This window comes from Nelumbo nucifera, chromosome 6 (genome assembly GCF_055504915.1).
Source record: "Nelumbo nucifera cultivar China Antique chromosome 6, China Antique-T2T, whole genome shotgun sequence".
In the NCBI taxonomy this organism is placed as follows: Eukaryota; Viridiplantae; Streptophyta; class Magnoliopsida; order Proteales; family Nelumbonaceae; genus Nelumbo; species Nelumbo nucifera.
Window position 1 is genome coordinate 3,378,035 of NC_142654.1, and position 21,917 is coordinate 3,399,951.

The 21,917-nt window shown below is 38.5% G+C and overlaps 1 protein-coding gene across 2 annotated transcripts in view; it reads right to left on the minus strand.

Moving 5' to 3' along the window:
- Window positions 1-297: 297 nt before the first annotated feature.
- LOC104609374 (myosin-17-like) overlaps window positions 298-21,917 on the minus strand; it is a 46,735-nt gene continuing 25,115 nt past the window's right edge. The window contains exons 7-39 of one of the 2 annotated variants that reach the window (XM_088889714.1): window positions 19,838-19,997; window positions 19,578-19,727; window positions 19,346-19,482; window positions 19,102-19,248; window positions 18,885-18,986; window positions 18,071-18,128; window positions 17,884-17,985; window positions 17,649-17,686; window positions 17,233-17,359; window positions 16,978-17,148; window positions 9,487-9,618; window positions 9,254-9,363; window positions 9,075-9,135; window positions 7,661-7,838; window positions 6,630-6,835; window positions 6,363-6,482; window positions 6,150-6,248; window positions 5,815-6,036; window positions 5,278-5,417; window positions 4,594-4,714; window positions 4,452-4,502; window positions 4,283-4,363; window positions 3,958-4,128; window positions 3,318-3,470; window positions 3,044-3,244; window positions 2,319-2,456; window positions 2,160-2,230; window positions 1,943-2,042; window positions 1,796-1,852; window positions 1,651-1,707; window positions 1,462-1,542; window positions 1,227-1,309; window positions 298-1,103 (exon numbers count right to left, since the gene is read on the minus strand). In XM_088889714.1, coding sequence (XP_088745840.1) covers window positions 980-1,103; window positions 1,227-1,309; window positions 1,462-1,542; window positions 1,651-1,707; window positions 1,796-1,852; window positions 1,943-2,042; window positions 2,160-2,230; window positions 2,319-2,456; window positions 3,044-3,244; window positions 3,318-3,470; window positions 3,958-4,128; window positions 4,283-4,363; window positions 4,452-4,502; window positions 4,594-4,714; window positions 5,278-5,417; window positions 5,815-6,036; window positions 6,150-6,248; window positions 6,363-6,482; window positions 6,630-6,835; window positions 7,661-7,838; window positions 9,075-9,135; window positions 9,254-9,363; window positions 9,487-9,618; window positions 16,978-17,148; window positions 17,233-17,359; window positions 17,649-17,686; window positions 17,884-17,985; window positions 18,071-18,128; window positions 18,885-18,986; window positions 19,102-19,248; window positions 19,346-19,482; window positions 19,578-19,727; window positions 19,838-19,997 — 3,949 coding nt within the window. In that variant the 3' untranslated portion in view covers window positions 298-979. Of the gene's footprint in view, window positions 1,104-1,226; window positions 1,310-1,461; window positions 1,543-1,650; window positions 1,708-1,795; window positions 1,853-1,942; window positions 2,043-2,159; window positions 2,231-2,318; window positions 2,457-3,043; window positions 3,245-3,317; window positions 3,471-3,957; window positions 4,129-4,282; window positions 4,364-4,451; window positions 4,503-4,593; window positions 4,715-5,277; window positions 5,418-5,814; window positions 6,037-6,149; window positions 6,249-6,362; window positions 6,483-6,629; window positions 6,836-7,660; window positions 7,839-9,074; window positions 9,136-9,253; window positions 9,364-9,486; window positions 9,619-16,977; window positions 17,149-17,232; window positions 17,360-17,648; window positions 17,687-17,883; window positions 17,986-18,070; window positions 18,129-18,884; window positions 18,987-19,101; window positions 19,249-19,345; window positions 19,483-19,577; window positions 19,728-19,837; window positions 19,998-21,917 lie in introns of those variants that run through there. The other variant, XM_088889715.1, reaches the window with a different exon arrangement.

The window sequence follows — 21,917 nt, forward strand, 5'->3', positions numbered from 1 at the left end:
GGCTGAGGATTTTCCTCCAACAAAAAAATGATCATTTGTTGAGAATCACTCTCGGCATAGATGTAATCCAATTCAAGATCCAAAGCATGAATAATCCTTTCTTTGAAAACAGCTGCTTCAGATTGCAGAGCAGAGGTGCACAGCAATCTTTTTAGCTCTCAATTCGCAATCCTCAAACTATGGACTAGAGAAACATAAACCAGCCTTGACTCGAGGAATTACAAAAGATAAAGAACCCTGAGTTTATTGCTGTTCGCCAACCTTTCCGTACATTAGTAAGTGGTATAGAATTATAGATCCATTTGAAAACTGTGTTTTTTTTTTTTTGTTTTCCTTTTTTACCTCTATTTTTATTATTTGAAATTCAAATAGCTTAGGCTTTAGCTTCTGCCCTACAAAGTACAAACCCAGCTAATAATCTTGTTTTTTCGTTCAACAAACATAGTACCACAAAATAGTGGATGTTTCAACTTTCAAGTTTCAACTAATAACAAAGACGGTCACAACTCACAAGAAGCTAAGGTAACATGCCTAGGATAACCTGCTATCCGCACTGTGCGGATGATTTACAAAATACCTGAAACCTGACCGTCTAAAATGAATAAATATGAATATTACAAAAAGCTTTCACATGTAACAGAAATTCGCCTGGAAATGTGGTTACTATAACATTTGAAATGCACTGAACAGAACCCAACAAGCAACAATCTGATTCATCTGAACAAGCCCAATCTGGTTTGACAACTTGCTAAACCCTGGCGTATGTTTTCTGTAGTTGACTGTATCAGGCTTGGAGCATTATGGGCTCTAAATGAATGCCTCATTTCTCGATAGGACGTGAAGGACGGCCCCCGGGAATGAACAAAATATATAAATACATGATATGTGGGAGAATTAAGATTATATGCACAGGTTGTAGTAACTCGCTCATGGAAGTGCAAAATGCACGGGGAGCTGGGATTGGACAACATGATCACCATCACTCTGAACGCTGTAACAGGAACACGAAACCCGAGTTTTCACGCATCAGAGGTGGAGGGTCAATATCAGTTATGTCTATTTGTTGCATTGACTTGGATATGTCATCCACGGAGAATGGTATGCTGCATTGTTTGAGAAAGATAAAAAAAAATAAAAAAAAAGAGCAAATGAGTTGTGATTGGTCTATTGAAGACTGGAGAATAATAGAGATCAAAAACTGCTGTAGCATGTTTTGGAAAACTTACCTTGAATCATCATCCAATAAGAAAGAACTACTGATAGCATTGTTTGAATCCTCAGTCATCAGGACTCTAATGCTTGAAATAACCTATGATGAGAGAAGATATTCAATTGATTTACCCATCATGGAAGCCACACACACACACAAGATTTACCCATCAAAGCAGCAACTGAAAGTGTCATCAATAGTGTCTCAAATTTCAGTAAAATTCAAAACCAATTGGGAAAAAAAAAACTCACATCTGAAGATACACTGTGTGTACCATATTTATCATCCCAGTACATTGTACTAATCCTGTATAATTGTTGTATGCTGAGCACCTGAAAAGAAGCAACAATAAAAATAAAAAGCATGTTCAATCTGGAAAATTTGAAATATGACAGAAATCTAGTAAAAGTTGGAAAGTTCTGGAGAAAGGAATCACCCACCGGGCAAAGGTCCTTTGTTATTTCATTCAAGGTCTTTTTGGGCTTTTGGTGTATGACCTGGGTTTCAAAAAATGTAAAAAGAGCGTTTAGCAACGTATACAAGAGCATCAAGAAAAAGAATATGAAATAAGAAATGAAGTCACACCAGGAAGCCAACTGCCTGTCTGATATGCTTCAGTTCTTCCCAAGCTGAGCCTGCATACTGAGTGTAACCCAAATGTCATAAACATTCATTAAAAGGATTGCGGGAGAAAAAAAATACAAAAATCATAGGGGCTTCATTGATACTCACTTCTTCAGAAGCTTCATTACACCATTGTTCCAACTCAGCCAATCCTGCTTTCACATACTCCCCATTGCTAAATGAGCAACATTCACGACGCAAAAGAAGGCTGCAGATATGAATGTAATTAAGACAACAATACTGAACAATAATAATGAAAACTCTGATGGAAATGTCATCCACCCAAATGATTTAGGAACCCATGACAAGATCTGAACACATATACCTGTTGAATAGTTGAACATTTATGAAAGAAAATATCTGAGTGAACACTTTTCGAGCTAAGAATGGGGGAACCTGCAAGGCCAGAAGGTGCATGAGAGTGACAAAGTTGTTCCAAGGTAAAGTTAATTGCATAGCCATATCCTGAACTCTCAGAACTCACATAGTTGGCTCTCAGAGTCTTCAAGTAATTGTTTAGGCTTTTCACAATGCATTGCCAATGAGCAATTAAAGCTTGTTGAGCAATAGCATTTGCCTGTGACCGTCCTTTCACTAAACTTGCCCTTGAAGTCCTAGGTGCCTGTATCATTTCAAAGAAATAAATTTCAACGAGTTAACCCAGGAAGGTACAGCAGCACAACCAAAAGGATGCAAGACAATCATAAATAACATCAGCAAGAAAAATAAGAACCATATTAGGAAAAACATGTGTTAAAGCCCATTTGTCTGTACATGGAATCTAAGCATCAACTTCATGTCATACACAGTTACACACAATGCTTATCAGTTTACCTTTTTGCCTTTCTAGTTATTCTTATTATTAGATAGTTCTGGTTCTTGTGCAAAGTGCAAAAAAAACAAAAAAAAAAGAGTTCACATTGAACGGTTCAAGCTCCATCCAATGCATGTTAAAGCTGATTATCTGAAGATACATCATACAATCAGTTATTGTCACAAGCCCCTAGTGATACTCCATTGTTTCCAGAAAATATAGCAAGCGACAAGCCCATAAGATATAGACTCTATGCCCATCATTGAGTTATTTTGAAGCCAGTATTTATAATTAACTCAATACTAATTCCAGGAAACAAATTCACTTACATAAAAGGATCATACTTCTTGAAAAAGAAAAAAACATGTGCCCGTGTGACAAGTTTACAGCAATACCTGAATACATAATCCAAGCAAGGGAGAGATCTCTTTCTTCAGATTATCTCTTATCATCCCGTATAGCTTCTCAAGGAAGGCTGTGAGTTGTTGCTTAAACAACAATGCTGGATATTTGGCTTCTACTTGACATAAGTCCTCCAGTCCAAGCATTCGACCATTAAGAAATGAGAATCCACTTTGTGGAGATCCTCGAAGGCCCTAGAACAGCAAGGTGTAAGAATTCAAAGACAAATATACATATACAAAAATGAAACAAATGATTAGTTCTTACTTGAGACATCCTCCCAAATAAAGTTGATGTTGACCTCCGCCTTTGTGGGGTCCAGCTAGCTGCACCACTTGCTTTAAGTGTGCGTTGGAGAAGCAACAACAATGTCGATGAATTGGATAACCAATAGGATAAAAGATCATTGTTATCCTGAGCCTTCAGTGACAATGAAAACCCAGTATCAACAGAAATGGCGTAAGAACATTGGAATACTACTATTCATCAAAAAACATTGGAATACTAGAAAATCAGTAACCTAATTACTTGTGGTGTGGTATAATAGGATTACTGTGATGTGCTTGACCAAAATTTCCTCCAACCCCAAATCAGAGTCTGGGGTATAGAGGGTTAAATGATGATAATGCTCAGGCTATGTTTGGTTAAAATATTGCTCCAAAGAATCACTATTTGAAGAATGAGTTCTGGGGCAACAATTATTCTTTTTTTAAGCTAATTTTTTAACTTCAAAGAAACAATTCTTAGAATTAGTTCCAACATTTTTCATAAAATCAAACTTAAAGTGATTCTTAGAAACATAAAATTCATCAAATTTAATTCTCTGAAAGCATGCAAAATGCAGCCTAATTTACCCACCAAACTACAGATTCTGAAACACTTTCACGCTGAGAATTTGAGGTACTACCTCTATAGCTGAACCTATTGTCTGAATAATACGGTCAAAAACACTTGTTCTTTCAACTTCAAATGATCTCCAATGAAGAAGGCATCTGTATATAATACAAGCAGCAACAGGTCTTCCCCCAGAGAACCCCAGGTCTTGTGAAATACAGTTTATCAGTAGGTCTTGGTTCTCCTGTGCCAGGAAATCAAATGAGAAGAGAAAATTTTTACAAGGAAAATGAGACCTTAAAAAGAATGTGAAATGTCTATGCAGCGTGAATTTAATAGTTCGGCATTTTCTTTCTTTTTCATTTTTTGGAGGTGGGGTAAATTTCAAAATCTCTTACTTGCTGCTTCTCATTAAGTGACTTTTGTGGTTTTTCCTCAGTTTCAGGCTCCCGTGGATTTGATACAGCAAGACTCAAGTCCTGGGACAATTAACAGAAGGGAAAGAAAATATATTGGTTATATTTCCACTCGTAAGTATGCCAAGAATGAAATTGTTTTTCAACTTACCGATGCCACCCTTGTTTCTCCATTTGGAACATTTCCATTCTCTGGGGTCCTCTGTCAATTAACAATAGAAATCTCAATATACAGTTCAATGACCACATAATTGTGGCTCTAGAAAATGTATAACTTGTTATACCATAAATACCTGAATGATGGTCATCTTTTGACGTGCAGCAGATAATGCTTTTCCAGTTGGTGAAATAGCCAGTGCTTGTTGACGAAGTACTTGATTCTCTGACTCTATATTTGAAAGTTTCTCTTCAAGCCTGAATAAGGGAAGAAGTAAACCAGGAAAAAAAATTCAATTTCTCAAGCAGAGAGAGAAAGAGAATGAGAATGAGAGAGAGCGCTCCAAACTCATCCATCATCCCAAGTATTGGTTAATCTTTTGTTCTGAACAGATTTTCTTGTGTGCCCACACACATGTGCGCTTATGCACATGGGGTAGGAGGTGTCAATTTCTACCATATAATGAAGCTTGCCAATAGTTCAGAAAAACTAGAGGAGTTGAAACAAACATATAATAACATGAAGATGACACAGAAATTTGATCACATCTCCACTCTTGGTGCAAGATGGAAAATGACAAATCTAGCAAAATTAAGAAAACTATCAACACAAAGTTTCTAAAATATGACATGGTAGCATGGTTAGGACCTGTGCATACAAGTAGGATACAGATAAGGTTGGGGGGGGGGGGGTTCCAGGGAAAGGTAACCAATTTATGTGAGCTTCAAGGAACTGAAGCACTACTTCAGATGTTAACATAACAAACGGAAATAAGTATAAAATTTCTTGATGGTTCCATTTCTCATATTATGCTACACACCTATGAACAGAATCCTGAAGTTGATCGACTTTTCGCTCAGCATCTTCAAGCTTCTTTATCAGCTCCTCATTTTTAGCCTGAGCATCGGCATAAGATTGCTTGGCCTCATGTGTTGTTTGCCTTTCTGATAGCAGTAAAGCCTTAAGGAATAACAAAAAAATAGTAAGTCCAAGCCACATGATTTCATTCTGCAATTCTATCATGCTTCTACAGATTCAGATTTTTTTTCTATATGCCTATTTAATAGCAAATCCAGTCCTTTTTCTCAAGAATTTGCAACTTGCAAGAACCATTGAGATTGATTACATGCATTAACTGGAATGGACTTTTGTATTTACTATTAGATTAAAAGCAAATAATATATCTCCACTGATCCCCATATCCACAACCTATGTATATAGCACTCAGCAAATTGTATGGAGGGTACAATCATTCCTGCAGCCTTAGTTAATAACAATTCTTTGTAGCAAAACTCATAGGAAACGATGCAACAATAAGATATATAGAGTATAACTGATTCAAACTCAGTGGGTCTACCTTTAGCTTTTCAACTTCAGCAGTTAATACATCAACTTTTTCTGTATCTTGAATTATAACTGAGGTCTCCTTAATGACTGGTGGTGCTTCTTCAATAGCTTTTCTGGCTGCCTCTCGTTCTTTAATAACCTTGGCATTTGCTACTTCTACTTGTATTTGCATAGCATTCAAAGAATCTTGTAACTTGGAAATTTCTAGGGCCTTGGCCTCCTCCAAATCAGTCTGTTTCAAATTGAACAAAGCAAAGCTATGTTTTAAGACATACTGTAAGAGAACTTTCTAGTTCCAAAACCAGAATAACCTGAACTTCAGCACATAAAGTAAAGCATCTCTACCCTTAATCGCTTCTCAAACTGCAAACGCCATGTAAGTTCCTCTACATGTTTTTCTAGTTTGTCTTTTGCTTCTTTGAGTGCCCCTGTTTCTCTAGCAGCCTGAGCATATTTCCACGAATTCTTACCAGTTATTATTATATTTATGACCAAATGATACATTACAAATATGGAGCTATGGACCATGTGAAAAAGCACAAGGGATTTAGATCAAACCATTCTGAGTTTTCTGAGCTCTCTCCTAGCAACTCTTCGTCTCCAACCACACTGAGAAATGAGGGCAGCCTTCTGAAGACTCTTATAGTATGAATAATCCCTGTGGCAACGCCACCGAGCCTGGAAGTCATGAAGAACTGTGATCAACAACTCAGTTTTCAAAATTCTAAAACCAACTTTCAAAACGTTTGGAATGTAAAGTTTTTAATTTTAAAAATACCATATGATGTTTGTAAAACTATTTCAAGAAATTAAGAAAAATGCTACCTGGATAATGATTGTGGCCTTGGTTTGCTTCCGGAATCTGAATTCATCCCTTGAAGTCATTGCCCTTAGGCCAGTCTGCAATGTAATTGCTGATAACCGTAGTCTTATGTAGGATTTCCTGGCAGTATATCGACGGAAGTTCTTCTGTATCTTCACAGCACCTGCTTCACGTCTTAACTGCTCATACAGTTTGCAAGCCATTTTCCCTACAAAAAAAGAGCATACTAATTAACAATTGATCTAAACCAACTGAAGTACTTTATAAAGCTATAGTAACGTAGGACAGCAAACCACGTAGCAAAAACATTCAATTCTCCAGGAAAAAAATTGCCTCCTCAGTCCTCAGAGATTTGCCATAAAAAAAATAAATAAATAAATAAAAAACTCTCAAATGCTTAATCTTGTGTGCTAGTAGATAATTTAGCTGTCACATTTAATGTATTTTATATGTTTTACATCTTATTTTATAAATGAACTGAAATAATATTTAATAATGTGGAGGTGTGGGACAAGGCACCAGGGCCTTTAGATGCATGGGGCATAAGCATCGATGTGCTTTATACTTTCAGGTGTAAACATCAAGACACTTTTCTCAAACCTTGCCCTTATCCATGCAGATATTGTAATCTGAAGGTTGATCAGGTCACTGTTTTAAGAATGAAGCTTACAATATCTGAACAGAATAACCTTTGGAATTACAATACCTGCATGGATGTAACAAGGAGTCCTTTCGGATGACTCTAGCCAACCAAATAACAATATCTGCATGGGTATAACAACTGGATTCTTTTGTGACTTAGCCAACCCAATATAGTTGGGAGACAGCTTAGTTTAGTTGAGTTGAGCCTTCGTGGGCAATTGTCACACTTCATACTAATATCTAAGACCAATATGTCAGTTTAATCATATCAAATGCAAGTTTCAAGCTCCATGCATTATCCAGATGGTACCAATAGTGAAATGTTCAATGAGATATGCAAAAGCAACTATTACTGAGACCATATGTGCTATGACAAACTAAAAGAATATACCTCGCCACCGAGATTGCAAATGAATAGCTGACTTCCGTAAGGAGATAAACTCTTTACGAGCAATATATGTACGGATTTGTCTTTGAATGATTCTAGCTGCATTGCCAAGCACCTCTGCTCTTCGAGCATCCAACTCAGCCATCTGACCAGCTCTGAGGAAGACTTTTGTCTTGCCTAACTGTCTTAGAAAGAAAATACCCATTAACTTGATACATCATGTACAGGATCTGTCATTTGAGAAAGCGTTCATTTAACTAATAGAAAAGGAATATTTGGGATAATATAAAAGCCATTACTTGGTGCAATGGTAGAGTCACGAGCTGACAAGCATGAGAACATGGACTTGAGTCTGAGAGCAGCCAATTTGTGTAAAAAATGCCAAAGGTTAGGTCTGTATCCAGTCCACCCTTCCCAAGACCCTAGAAAGCTAGGATCAACATAGGATGATGGATCTTTTCTATAAAGGCCATTATCCAATTTGGTCCGAGCTATCTGGGGTTTTGGGAGGGATAAACATGGTATGGTCCCAAGTCCTAGTCTTTGGATTTAGCACAAAGTGGTTTCCCTCGACCTCAAACTCATTTTCTCACGCTTGTCTGCCCGAGATTTTACATATCAGTCAATACATATTGTATCAGTGTGTTATGACCTTAAATGTTAAAATGCTTGGCTTGATGCATCCATCAGTCTTAAAGGCTTTGGCATATTGGTCAAGCACGAAACATTTGGTAATAGAGCCTACCACCACGTCTCAAGTTTGAATAACAGAGAGGGCTACTTGGGAGAAGGATTACCTAGAGCAGAGTGAAAGCTACCACAGAAAGGGCTACCTAGAGCAAAGTGAAAGTCGCCAAAGAAAAAGGGCTACCTGCCACCAAAGTGTGAGCCGTCATAGAGAAGGCTACTTGTCACTTGAATGAGAGCTGCCCAGAGTAAAGCCGCCAAGACATTGGCTACAGAAGCGTGGTGGCATGTTACGATCCTAAATGTTAAATGCTTGGCTTGATTTGTTCCATCAGTCTTAAGGCTTTTGGCATATTGGTCAAAAACGCAACATGGTGGGTCACCGATATGTTTATTTTAAGGGATATGTGTAAAACATTGGTTTTATATGTTAAATACCCTTATTTGGGATGGACCCTGAAAGTTTGAAACAAATATATATATATATATATATATATGTTGAAAATCCTGATACATTGCTTCTGTCATATTGGGGTGTATCCAAATTTTGAACCTTAATTACACTAAGCAATGGCCCCTAATTTATAGAATAATATCAATAAAAAATTTTATTAAACATGCGATATAAACTAAGAAAAAAAAAATATCTTCCCAGCAATCACTCAGAGATCCAGGGTAACACTTTGAGTCATGAACAAGATTATAAGTTTAGAAGGTACGTTGGGATCACCTGGTAACCTTCCAATCCCTTTTTGTCTAGAATCATTTGACATGCAACCTTGTCATCAGAACTGTGAAGGGAAGAACCAACATTTAATATATATAGATCAACACAAGAAAAAGGCTTCCAGAAGCATTTCTATCTACCATATTGAATAGATAAAGTGAAGAAAGAACAGTAAAACTTACTTTCCTTCCAAAAATTCTGGAGCAAGAACACCAAAACGATGAAGAAATTCATAAAATGTTCTTCTGGTAGGATATCCAGCACAGCTTATCCTAATTGCCTCAAGAACACCCTACAAGTATAATAGTAATGACAAAAAAAAAAAAAAAAAAAACTCAAACAATTTAATGTTTCATGTTACATAGCAGATGATTTAGAAGCAAATAAAGAAAATTTTCTTTCAAGGTGAACTTACACCACATCGTAATTGGTGGATGACGTTGAAGTTCTCAAAAATAGCAGGTTTGAGAACATTGTTAGGCTTTACACATCTGATGTAGTGAGGTTCCGTTGAACTCAAGGTGTCCATCAAGGATTGAAGTTGCAACTGAAATTTCAAATTGCCGTTTTTGTCAATATTTTCTTGAAAGAAATTTCACAGATACAATTTAATGTACATTAACACTTGAAGCTCAATTCACTGAGAAAACATGAAATCATGTATATACAACATGAAGTTAGTATGGACTACTGGAATATGAAGAGCACAAGGCACAAAAAAACTTTATGCCTACAACTGTTTTTTGTTTGTGGCTGTGCTCATCACATGTCAATGAAGCTCAAGAAACCTAATAGCTTTTTATTCAGTTCAGTAAAAAAGTTATGATAGTTAACTGTACATGGCAATAGTGCCATGAAAATGCAGAGATGCGAGGCTGAGAAAGGCATTTTGGTTCTGGCATGTCTTTTCAATGGGTATAGGCGGTGTTGAGGTTTTTTTTTGGTGTGTGAAGGAAAAAAAATGGGGTGGAACTATGAGATTGTAATTAGTGTTATCAGAGTGTTGACTAGTAAACAACTAGACAATTGAGATTCATACCAATCATAACATAGACTAGTTGGTTGATAGCCATGATATAGTCTCATGAGACAATTAAACATTGACTAGGTCAACCACCAACTAACCTGCCTAGTTGAGCACAATAGAACTTTGTGTTTATCTCTAACATTCGAAATGTAATCTGAAGAGCTATACTCGAAGTAGCAAGGAAGAAAAGAGAATGACAGAAAAGAAGAGAATGTCGAACTGTACTAGCCAGTCGACCAGTTCTTTATTTATAGATGAATATAGTACAAGGTACAAGAAATTACTGGGATGCCCCTGATTAGTGATGGGACACCCAGATGACTTAAATCATTAAACAGGATTAGGCCCATTAACACAAGCCCAGCCCAGTTACAAGATAAGTTAAACATAAGAATGGGCTAATAAGAACTCTTATCAGCCGAACATCACTCTAACATTCTAACACTCCCCCTCAAGCTAAGCATAGATATCAATCATGTTTAGCTTGCCAAGTATGTCCCTGAACTTCGTTGATGCCAGCCCTTTAGTTAATACATCTGCAATCTGCATCTCTGATGGAGTATAAGGCACACAGAGTTCTCCTGAAATGATTCTCTCTCTGACAAAGTGTCGATCAATTTCAATATGTTTTGTCCTGTCATGCTGCACAGGATTGTTGGCAATGTTGATAGCAGCTTTATTATCACAATACAGCTTGAGAGGACCCTCTGTCTTGATACCAAGCTCATTAAGGAGAGTCCTGAGCCATAAGAGTTCAGCAACCCCGTGTGCCATAGCTCGGTATTCTGCTTCTGCACTTGATCTAGCCACAACATTCTGCTTCTTACTACGCCATGTGACTAGGTTTCCTCCCAAGAATGTACAGTAACCTGAGGTTGATTTTCTGTCTCCAACAGACCCAGCCCAATCAGCATCAGTGTATGCTTCAATTTCAAGTCTGCTGTTTTTTCTGAATAAAATTCCTTTCCCTGGGCAAGTCTTCAAGTATCTGAGGATTCTTTCCACTGCTCTCATATGAGGGGTCTTTGGTGAGTGCATGAATTGACTGACAACATGCACTGCATAGGCAATGTCTGGCCGAGTAAGGGATAAGTATATCAGTTTTCCTACCAACTTTTGGTACCTTTCCTTATCACAGTATTCCTCACCCATTGATTCTTGTAATCCATGGCTTGGTTCTATTGGAGTGTCTACTGGCCTGCACCCCATCATGCCTGTTTCCTCTAGGAGATCTAGCACATACTTTCTTTGACATATGTAGATTCCTTCTCTTGATCTAGCAACTTCAATTCCAAGAAAGTATCTCAGATTTCCCAGGTCTTTGATCTCAAATTCTGAAGCTAAGAACTCCTTCAGCCTCTTCATCTCTCTCACATCATTTCCAGTAATCACCATATCATCCACATACACAATGAGTGCTGTAAGTTTTTCATCCTGTCTCCTTGTAAACAATGTATGATATGCACTGCTCTGAGTGTACCCTACTTTCTTCATGGCCAAACAAAGTCTCTCAAACCATGCCCGGGGAGATTGCTTCAAACCATATAATGCTTTCCTTAGTTTACATACCTTCTTTCCAACATCATATCCAGGTGGGGGTTCCATGAATACCTCTTCATGAAGATCACCATTTAGGAAGGCATTCTTCACATCCAGCTGATGAAGTTCCCAAGAGAATTTTGCTGCTAGTGACAGTAGAACCCTGATTGTGTTGAGCTTTGCTACTGGGGCAAAGGTTTCCTTGTAGTCAATTCCTTCCTTTTGTGTAAACCCCTTTGCCACGAGTCTGGCCTTGTACCTCTCAACTGACCCATCTTCCCTATGCTTTACTGTGAATACCCACTTGCACCCAACAGTGCCTTTCCCTTCTGGCAGGTCCACCAATTCCCATGTCCTTGCTTTCATTAGGGCTTTCATCTCCTCATTCATGGCTTCTTTCCACCTTGGATCAGATGCCACCTCTGAATACCTGGAAGGGACACATACAGAGGAAAGAGCAGACACAAAGGAATGATAGGCAGGGGATAAGTGTGAGTAAAAAACATAATCGGCTATGGGATGCCGAGTGGTACAAGAACGAACAGGCTTACGGAGAGCAATAGGAAGATCCAAATCTGAATTGAGTGAATCAGAATTACCTTGGATTGCAGAGACAGATTGATCTGAGTTCAACTGGTTGCAATCATGAGGTTGAGGGGCCTTCTTCCTTCTACTGTATGTAAGTATCTCTTTCTCTTGTTTACTGGAACCTTCAGAAGTATCAGCCGAATCTGGAGAAGCAACTGGCACAGTGGAAGTCTCACTAGGTTGACCCGGAATGTTATAGCTAGTAGTAGTGGAAGGGCTGAAATGGGAACAAAAAAGAAGGGAGAATGAGAATCCTCTTCCAACCCACTACTCTCCCCCTGAAGAGGATTCTGAGAAGACTCGAAATAGGGTTGAAACTCAAAAAAGACTACATCCCTGGTGACATATTTTTTCTTGGAGACAGGATCATAACACTTATACCCCTTCTGCGTAGGAGAGTACCCCAAAAATATTCCCTTTGTAGCCTTAGGATCCAGCTTGGTCTTCTTTGGATCTTTCACATGTATGAAGCATGTACAACCAAAAACCCGCGGGGGAAGAGGGAATTCTGGAAGAGTGGGACACAAAACAGAGAAAGGGGTCTTCATACCCAGTACCTTAGATGGCATCCGATTTATCAGGTATGATGCAGTGAGAACAGCTTGAGACCAATATTGCTTGGGCACATTGTGCTGGAAAAGAAGGGCTCGAGCTGTCTCCAATAGATGTCTGTTTTTGCGCTCAGCGACCCCATTTTGCTGAGGGGTGTAAGCACACGATGATTGATGTAACATGCCTGCATCTTCCATGAATGAGTTCAGGGATCTTTCAAAGTATTCAGCTGCATTGTCTGAACGGAATTGCTTGATCTTTTTATCAAACTGTGTTTCAACCATCTTGCAAAACATCATAGTTATCCGGGGAACTTCTTCACGTCCTTTCAACAGATAAATCCAAGTGCACCGAGAATAATGGTCAATAAAACTGATGAAGTAACGGAAGCCATCAATGGAAACAATGGGTGAAGGACCCCAAACATCAGAATGAACCAAGTCAAAAGGGGCTTGAATTTCATTACTAGAAATTGGATACATTGACCTACATTGTTTTGACATTTGACACACATCACAAATTAAACTCCGACTCGAAATGCCCTTACATAATTCGGGAAACAACATTGCTAAGGAAGAAAAGGACAAATGACCTAGCCTAGCATGCCACAAGTGCAGCCTAGCTATTGACTCCACACTCTCCGGACTAGTAGTAGAAGCTTGCATGGCTGAGCTAACATTTTCATCAAAGTAGTAGAGGCCCCCATACTCATGACCACTCCCAATCGTTCTCCTCGTCAATCTGTCCTGGAAGACACAATTGAGAAGGAAAGAAAGTTATACTGCAGTTCAAGTTTTTTGTAAGCTTTGAAACAGACAACAGATTTGAGGTAAGACTAGGAACATGTAGGACTGATTTAAGAGAGAGATCCTTGCTTAGGTCAACCACCCCCTTTCCAGAGATGGTGGAGAGGGACCCATCAGCTACTCTCATCTTATCCTGGCCAGACAACAAATGATATGTGGAGAATAAGGAGGACATATGTGTCATATGGTCAGTGGCTCCGGAATCAATCACCCAAGAGGTAGAATTAATGGAACTAGATGCACTAAATGCAGAGGCTGTACCTGATTTGGCAAGAGAGGTGGAAGCTAAAGAATTGTTCTTCAGACGGGCTAATGCCCGACTGAGAACCTCTACCTCACTAGCTCTGAAGCCCAAAGTACTTGGTCCAGAGGAGTCGGCAGCCTGCCTTGCGGTGGAAGATGACACTGTCTGAATACTCTGTGAGTTGTCACTACTGTTGTTGGTGGCAAGATTCCCACTTGCTGTGTGGCCCTTCTGTTGCCTTTTGTCCTTTCTCAGAGCAGCTGGCTTCAGATGAGGGTACAGGACCCAACATTTCTCCTTTGTGTGTTTCTCACCACCACAATGTGAAAACTTGAGGGACTTCTTGTCTGAAAATCTATTCCCCTTAGTGCAGACTAAGGCTGAATGTTCTCCAGGTTGTTCTGTTGACTGTGTCTGGGAGTCAACTTGCATCTCCTTTCTCCTTACTTCTTCATTCCTCACCAGGTAGTAGACATGGTGAAGCTCAGGTAATTCATCCCTCCCTAGAATCTGTGACCTTATACCTTCATATATAGGGTCAAGACCCGCCAGAAATTTGAAGGCTCTGCCCTCCTCAATCTGTTTATCATGCCTCTCCTTATCATTAGCATTTTCCCAATCCAAAATCAAATGGTGGTCAAGCTCTTCCCAGAGGCCTTCCAGTGTTGCAAAGTAGGTTGCCACGGACATATCTCCTTGCCTTAGGGCTGCAATGTCTTGGTTCAGCCTGTAAATTCTAGCATTGTTCTTTTTATGGCCATATGTCTTAGATACTTTCTCCCAAATTTTAGCAGCTGTGGGGAAGTGATGAACAGTTCTGGCCACCCTAGGAGTCATAGAGGCCAGCAACCAAGACATGACTGTGGCATTTTCCTTACGCCACACGGTGTATTCAGGACTGCCAATTTCTGGTTGTTTCTTGTCTCCATCCAAATAGCCTGTGAGGTCACGAGAGGTAATGAACAGCATTGCTGAGACAGACCATTCTCTGAAGTTATACTCATCTAGCAGCACACTTGTAATCTGCAAGCTGTGCAGATTAGGGTTTTCCAGGTTTGAGGACCTTGTAACAGGTCTGTTATCTCTAGAGGAAACTTCACCGGATAGTGAGGACATCTTGACTTCAGTCCAAGAGTTGTTCACAGTGCTGTAGGTGATTCTGTTTAGGACTGGCCGAAGTGGTCACAGTGTTCACCGTGCTGGTAGAAGTGTTCACAGTTCGGGTACTGTGCAGTGCTGTTTAGGACTGGCCGAAGTAGCAAGTACAGGGCTGTAACTGAACCAGTTCACAGTGCTAGTAACTGAAGTTACTTCAGTTAGGGCTTGTTGAGCAACCTGAAGCAACTGTGCAGTCCAGTAACTGAAGTTCACAAAGTAGGACTGATAACCGACCTGAAGAGAATCTGTAACTGAAGTTACCACAGTTCTGCCCAAGTCTTGCTGGGGCACGAAGCTGCAACTGTAGAGTAGGCTAAGTCTTTACCACTTGTTCTGCGCAAGTCTTGCTGGAGCACGAAGCTGCAACTGTAGAGGAAGCTCTCCCTCTTTCGGCTAGTGCTAGGACTGCTGAAATCAGTCCTCAACTAGGTCTGTCCTATACAGACCTCTCTTAGTAGCCCAATAGCTACTATTTGCTGGAGATAATCTAGTAGGACATCTACTTCTGGGTCTTACTTCCCTTGAGTCCTACAACCAAGAGAAACCCTAGGTTCGAACTTGCTTTACTCTCTTACACTCCTAGGTCTTCACTGCAGCAACCCAGAAAAGGAAGAGAGAAGATGAAAAGACAGCAAGAGAAGAAAGTGCGCCTGCTGAAACCAGGAAGGAGCTAATGCTCTGATACCATGTAATCTGAAGAGCTATACTCGAAGTAGCAAGGAAGAAAAGAGAATGACAGAAAAGAAGAGAATGTCGAACTGTACTAGCCAGTCGACCAGTTCTTTATTTATAGATGAATATAGTACAAGGTACAAGAAATTACTGGGATGCCCCTGATTAGTGATGGGACACCCAGATGACTTAAATCATTAAACAGGATTAGGCCCATTAACACAAGCCCAGCCCAGTTACAAGATAAGTTAAATATAAGAATGGGCTAATAAGAACTCTTATCAGCCGAACATCACTCTAACATTCTAACACGAAATAATATTATATATGCATTTACATTGTTATAATTATATGTACCTAAATACCTGATTGCTTTAAGCAAGTTTGATTGCACATGATTGGGTGAGGGTATATGAAATAGAAAGAAAGCCTACAACAAAAGAGAAATAGTAGAGGAGTTATTTTAGATCTTCTTTCAATTAGTGTTATTGCGGATATGGAGTTGCCATAAACAAGGGAACCACATTACTAGTCAAGGTTAAATACTCTCCAAAAGACACACACCAAAACCACCAAAAAAAAAAGAAAAACCCTGCAGCTACCCAACTTAGTCTAATGCAGACTTCCCCTTTTTGTTTGGAAAACAAATACTGTATACAAAATGTTCTATATCATATCTTTTATTGCATATGCAGTCTTTATTAACTTAAGTATCAGATTACATCATTATCTTGAACTTAGAGCGTATCTTTTTTGTGGTTAACAGGTCAAAATAGAACTGACTATCAATAACTAAACTTCACATCAGCCAGTTGGAAAGAGGTGGCTGAATCTGCACCTGTAAAACCACCTACTACAGCTTGTTGGACCCCTCTGGAGAGAGGTTTCATCAAATTAAACTTTGATGGGACTTGTCTGGGTAATCCAGGTGTTTCTGGAATAGGAGTTTTAAGAGATGAGGGTGGTAGAGTTGTGGCTCTATATTTGGGGCCAGCTGGGAATGGAGATTCTCTTTGGGTTGAGGTATTGGCCGCAGTGGAAAGAATCCAAAAAGCAGCTTCTCTAAATATTAAGAAGTTGATAATTGAAGGGGATTCAAAGGTTGTGGTTAAATGGACGATGTGAAACTTAATTTTTTTTATCAATAATTGGAACTTTCGTTGAAATTAAAAGGATTACATCAAATGAAATAGGGAAAGATAACCTCTCTTATCTCTCCCCAGAAACAGAAAAGTACAAGAAATCAATTACAGTTGTGCCCAAAAATGATGAGTTCTTCGAAAATAAGAAAAATCAATGAGGAACTGGACTCAAAAGTACCTTGAATCGTGATCCAATGGAAGAAAATTTAGATGACTTTGATGACTCTGCTGGAAGTGGAGGAAATAGAGCTGCTACAAATGGGCACTTTGAAGCAGTCAATAAATCTTGATGCTCTGCTACCACATAATCTTTGTTCTTGTCCAGAAACAGATCAGCTTGATATGTTACCTGTAAAATTTTAAAATGTTTCAGGAAAATAGTTATTCCATAATCAGAAAAGGAACATAAACAAAGAAGCAATTACATGTTTACCTCCCCTGCATAGTGAGATATGGTGAAACTGGTGCGAGAGAGCTTTGGTTTAATAAAGCGCTTATTGTTTTTAAATGTCTGGTACAGCTTTTGGGCAAATGTTTCATGCGTAGACTTAGGAAACATGCTGCACAAAGCAATCAAACAGACATCAAGGTGGAGTGTAAAAAGGAACCCTCCTATCCATGAAAAGATGCAGATTATCATATATGGAATGATAGAAAGTGTATAAACCACTACCATACTGCAAAATAATTGTATGTTTTCTCAAACTATCAATAAAATCTATATCAGTTACTGATCAAAAAAAGATCATATATGGAAAGATAGAATGTCAACAAATCCTTCTACATGTTATTAAGATAGATTTACTGACAAAGTAAGCAAAACGGATTAGTGGAACATCAACTGCATACCAGGCTTCATCTAGAAGTGCTATAATTCCTCCAGGTTTCTGTACAAAGATTAAGCTCCTCAGTTGTCATTCTTTGAATGCATCAACATAAATCTCAAAATGTGAATAACTTTAAATAATCTCATGTGGAGAATATCAATCCATGTCTCACATGTGTGTGCTTCTGCATTTTAATATATAAAAGACAGATATCATTTGCTACAATTAACAACATTGCATTAGATAACAGTTAATACTTTCTCAATAAGATCCAAGACATCTTGATTGTCAACAAACTCTATGTAGCTCCAATTAATTTCCTCCTTGGTGTACTCTTCTTGTTCCATTTTGAAGACATGCTGCAAACAGACAATCCCAGTCATTAAATTTAAGAAAAATGCAAGAAGCAATTTCCAAGAAAGTGAATTGACTGAGCAAACTAACCTGGTTGAAATGTTGTTGCAGCTTCTCATTTGTAAAGTTGATACAGAACTGCTCAAAACTGTTTTACATGAAATTACAAGAAAATCAACAATTGTATCAGGTTTTCTTATTCGAATTATTGTTTTGTATCATGACAATTACCACTGTTTTCTATCTTTTTTTTTTTTTTTTTTGGATTGATAACAGAAAGATTTCATTCAAGAGACATTTACAACTAGGGGTGTTCATTATACGGTTCAAACCGCAAAACCGAACCGAACCAAACCAAACCAAAGTTGTGGTTTGGTTCACTTTATACCTATAAACTGTTTGGTTCGGTTTGAGAATTTTCTAAATTGTGGTTTGTGGTTTCGGTTTGGTTTATTGAATTTTGTAAGCCAAACCAAACCGTAAGCCGAAATTTTATATACATATATATATAATATGAATATATGATATATAAATATTATATATAATATATCTAGATGGAATGCGTAAAATCATAAATATATAATGAACTCTTTATTTTATAATAAAATAATAAATAAAAGTTTTAAGTTTTAATTTTTAGGGGAGCTATTTGGGCTTTCTAATTGGGTTAAGCCCAAAGGAATCATAGAATGGTCCAATTAGAAACCGCACCAAACTGTAATAAAACGGTTTGGTTTGATTTTGTTTCCATACCAAAACGGTTTGGTTCAGTTTAGAAATTTCTCAAACTGTAAATTACCGATTTGGTCTGAGATCTTCTCCAAACCAGACTGTGAATACCCCTATTTACAACTGTTTTGTTTTAAAGATATTTTGAAGTGTGATTTTGCAACTAATATCTTACCTATTACACTTAAAACTTTCAAATCCATAAATATCAAGAACTCCAATTAATGACTTTGAGTTTGGATCCTGTCCAATTGAAATGTTAATTTTATCCACAATCCTGCAGAAAATATAGAAAAACTTGTTATAACCTAAAACATGCAATAAGAAACCGCATTGCAACACTAAATACACCTATATGGGGGAAGGGAGGGGGTTATCACATGAGCTCTTACCAATCAAATAGGCGGGAGTATATTGTTTTGGCTAAAGCATCTCTGCTACCCACTGCAGAAACAGGATCAAGAGTTCTTGTGATAACTTCTTCAGGTGTCACCATGACACGCTTTATCAGTGCATCCTCCAAACTCTGGGCATCACACCTATCAAACAACATGGATTAGTAGAGAATGATTGAACAATCAAAGAAACAAAACAGAAAAATATTCCAGAGACATATAAGAAATGAATTCAACATACTTGAGAAGTTCAGATGTCATTTTAAGATGGAATCTAGACTTTTCATCCTTTATGACAGAAGAATCTACCTCCTCTCCCTTTGCAAAATTAATATTACCAAGGTGAAGAATTGCAGCTACAACCCTGAAAATTGCCTCCTGCAGGAAATATTTAGGATTGGGAATCTGATTGGGCCATCAAAAGAAGTGCAAACTATAATGCTTTGAAAATTGGAAGCACAAGGAAGGCAGACCTGTTCTTGTTCACTGATTCCAACAATGTCCATGGCCCTCCTGGTTGCTAAATATTCATGGGCATCATTTACTCCATCCAGCACATAGCAATTGGATTGATTCAGGTAATGGAATGATTTAGGATTTCCCAACTTATATTTCTCAATATCCTGCACATTGAATTAAAACCTTCAGCTTTTTGACAAATAACCATTGCAACTACATAAGCAGTAACCGAAGAAAAATGGACCATAGTATGAACTCTAAAAGAAGTATGTACCTCAGATGGTGCTGCACATAGCATGTAAAAGCAATGGTAATTTCTCTCAGGATCTGATATTTGGCAAACACGAGACCTTTCAAGTAGGTAGGTTCTAATAGCTGCCCCAGATATTCTCCCATTCTTGTCAAATTGGATCTCAACAAATTTACCAAAACGACTTTATACCATGAATACAAAGAGGCAGAGTGATAAGTCCTTGAACAAGATAAAGTTCAAAAACAAGAAACTAAAATTGAAAAAATAAATGCCTGCAAAATAACATATCAATAACATATAAACTAGTCTCAGCAGGAATACAACAAGAATTCTTATAGTAATGCAATTTTGAAGTTTGAATATAATTATAAAGTCACTCTAAGGCTTACCAAAGTTACAAGCTTGAGGACCTGTGGCTACATATTGGAGATCAGCCTGAAGGTTCCCAACTTGCAACACCTTTACTCCAATCCAGTCTTACCTAAGTGATTAAGTCATTACTAGGCCTAGGGCAGGACTTCTCACTTTACATTTGGGTTTTCTGTTTTTCCCCTTCTTTTCTTCCCTTTACCCATTTTTTCCTTTTATAGGTAAATATGATGCAGAAAACCTGAGAGGCAATTTTAGGTTTCTGTAATTTTCCTCCAAGAGCAAGATAAATGAAATGTTTGCAAGAAAGAAGAAAATTAAACCCTTCTTTGAGTAAACTAAACGGCACTTCATTTCCCTGCAGCTAGATAGCCTTGTTAATTGCAAAGTAACAAAGAAAAACTCCAACCTCCCTTTTGGGTGGCATACAAGGGAGAAATAATGGAGGAGCTTGCGAGACAAAGAACTTGGAAAGGTCATTGGCATTCAAGTTCATGAGAGAGAGACAGAGAGATACATACAATCCCTATAAATACTTCAAACCACTCAAGCAAACATGCATGCATGTAAACACACACATAGAAGCAATGCCTGCAATAAACCTTGAAGTGATTTGTAGACTTGCATTTTAAGATTACATTTGTAAGTTTGGGATTTCAAGGCATTTTCCAATTGGATAGTCAAAAGGTAGCATGACTACCATTACCAAACTTCAGCAGCAGAAGCTGAAATTAATTCCTTGCCCCCCCCCCCCCGCCCGACATGCTTGTGACTGGCAGTTTCAAGGGGAATGGATCAGAGATTCAGAGTCATGAGCTACCACGTCCCAGGCAATTAGCAGTAAAAAATTTATTGAAGTTACTAAAGTCGCTGACAGTTTAGATTTGAGAAAGGTAGTTGCCCATAAAGTGAAGATTAGTAAGAGTTAAGCCTTTCATTGAGAATTCTTAGGTTCAAGGATGGTCTACCTGTCTTGCTTTGTGGTTCCTTTTTTGTTTAAGGCAGTTTTTTGTTTTAATGTGGGAGTTGTTGCTGAGTTTTTCTGCTGTTCTGATTGGGGTTCTGAGCTTTGGGAAGTAGCACAGTTTGTCTATGTTCCCCCTACTCTTTGCAGCTTTATATCTACCTCTCTAGTTAATGAAAATGGTTTACTTATCAAAAAAAAAAAAGGAAGAAGCTAGGGTGAGAAAATTCATTTAGCTCATTACTTTTCAAGACTATAGGAGCACAATTGCCTTAAGAGGAATCTGGAAAAGATGAGAACTTATGCATCTCTGGGTGAGAGTGGTAGGAACCGCCTACCAGGGTAGCCTATTCGAGGGAGACTCACCCCCTGAGAACAGAGAAGATAGAGGAAGAAGAAAGGTTTCTATTCATGTCTTTATTACAAAATCGGGAGCCTTTTAGACTGGCTCAGGTGGCTCATCATGAGAATCAGATATTCCCATGTGCAGATGTAACTAACTCTGGGATCGGATCTGCTGCCATGGCTGCTGGTCCACTCTATCTTCTAACAAACCACTGTGCTATGGGTGGCTTCACACCTGGATTGTCGTGGGCTCTTGGGCCTGGGCCTGGGTAGGCTGAAGTGGTCGCAACAGAGAGTGCTGAGACTGGGGTGGTGGTGAATCATACTTGAGGATGAGGATGGAATAAGTGATCTTGCTCTAGCATATATAGCTCTAGTACTAAGTACTGATGAAGAATCAATGGAGGATCCCTTGGTTCGAAA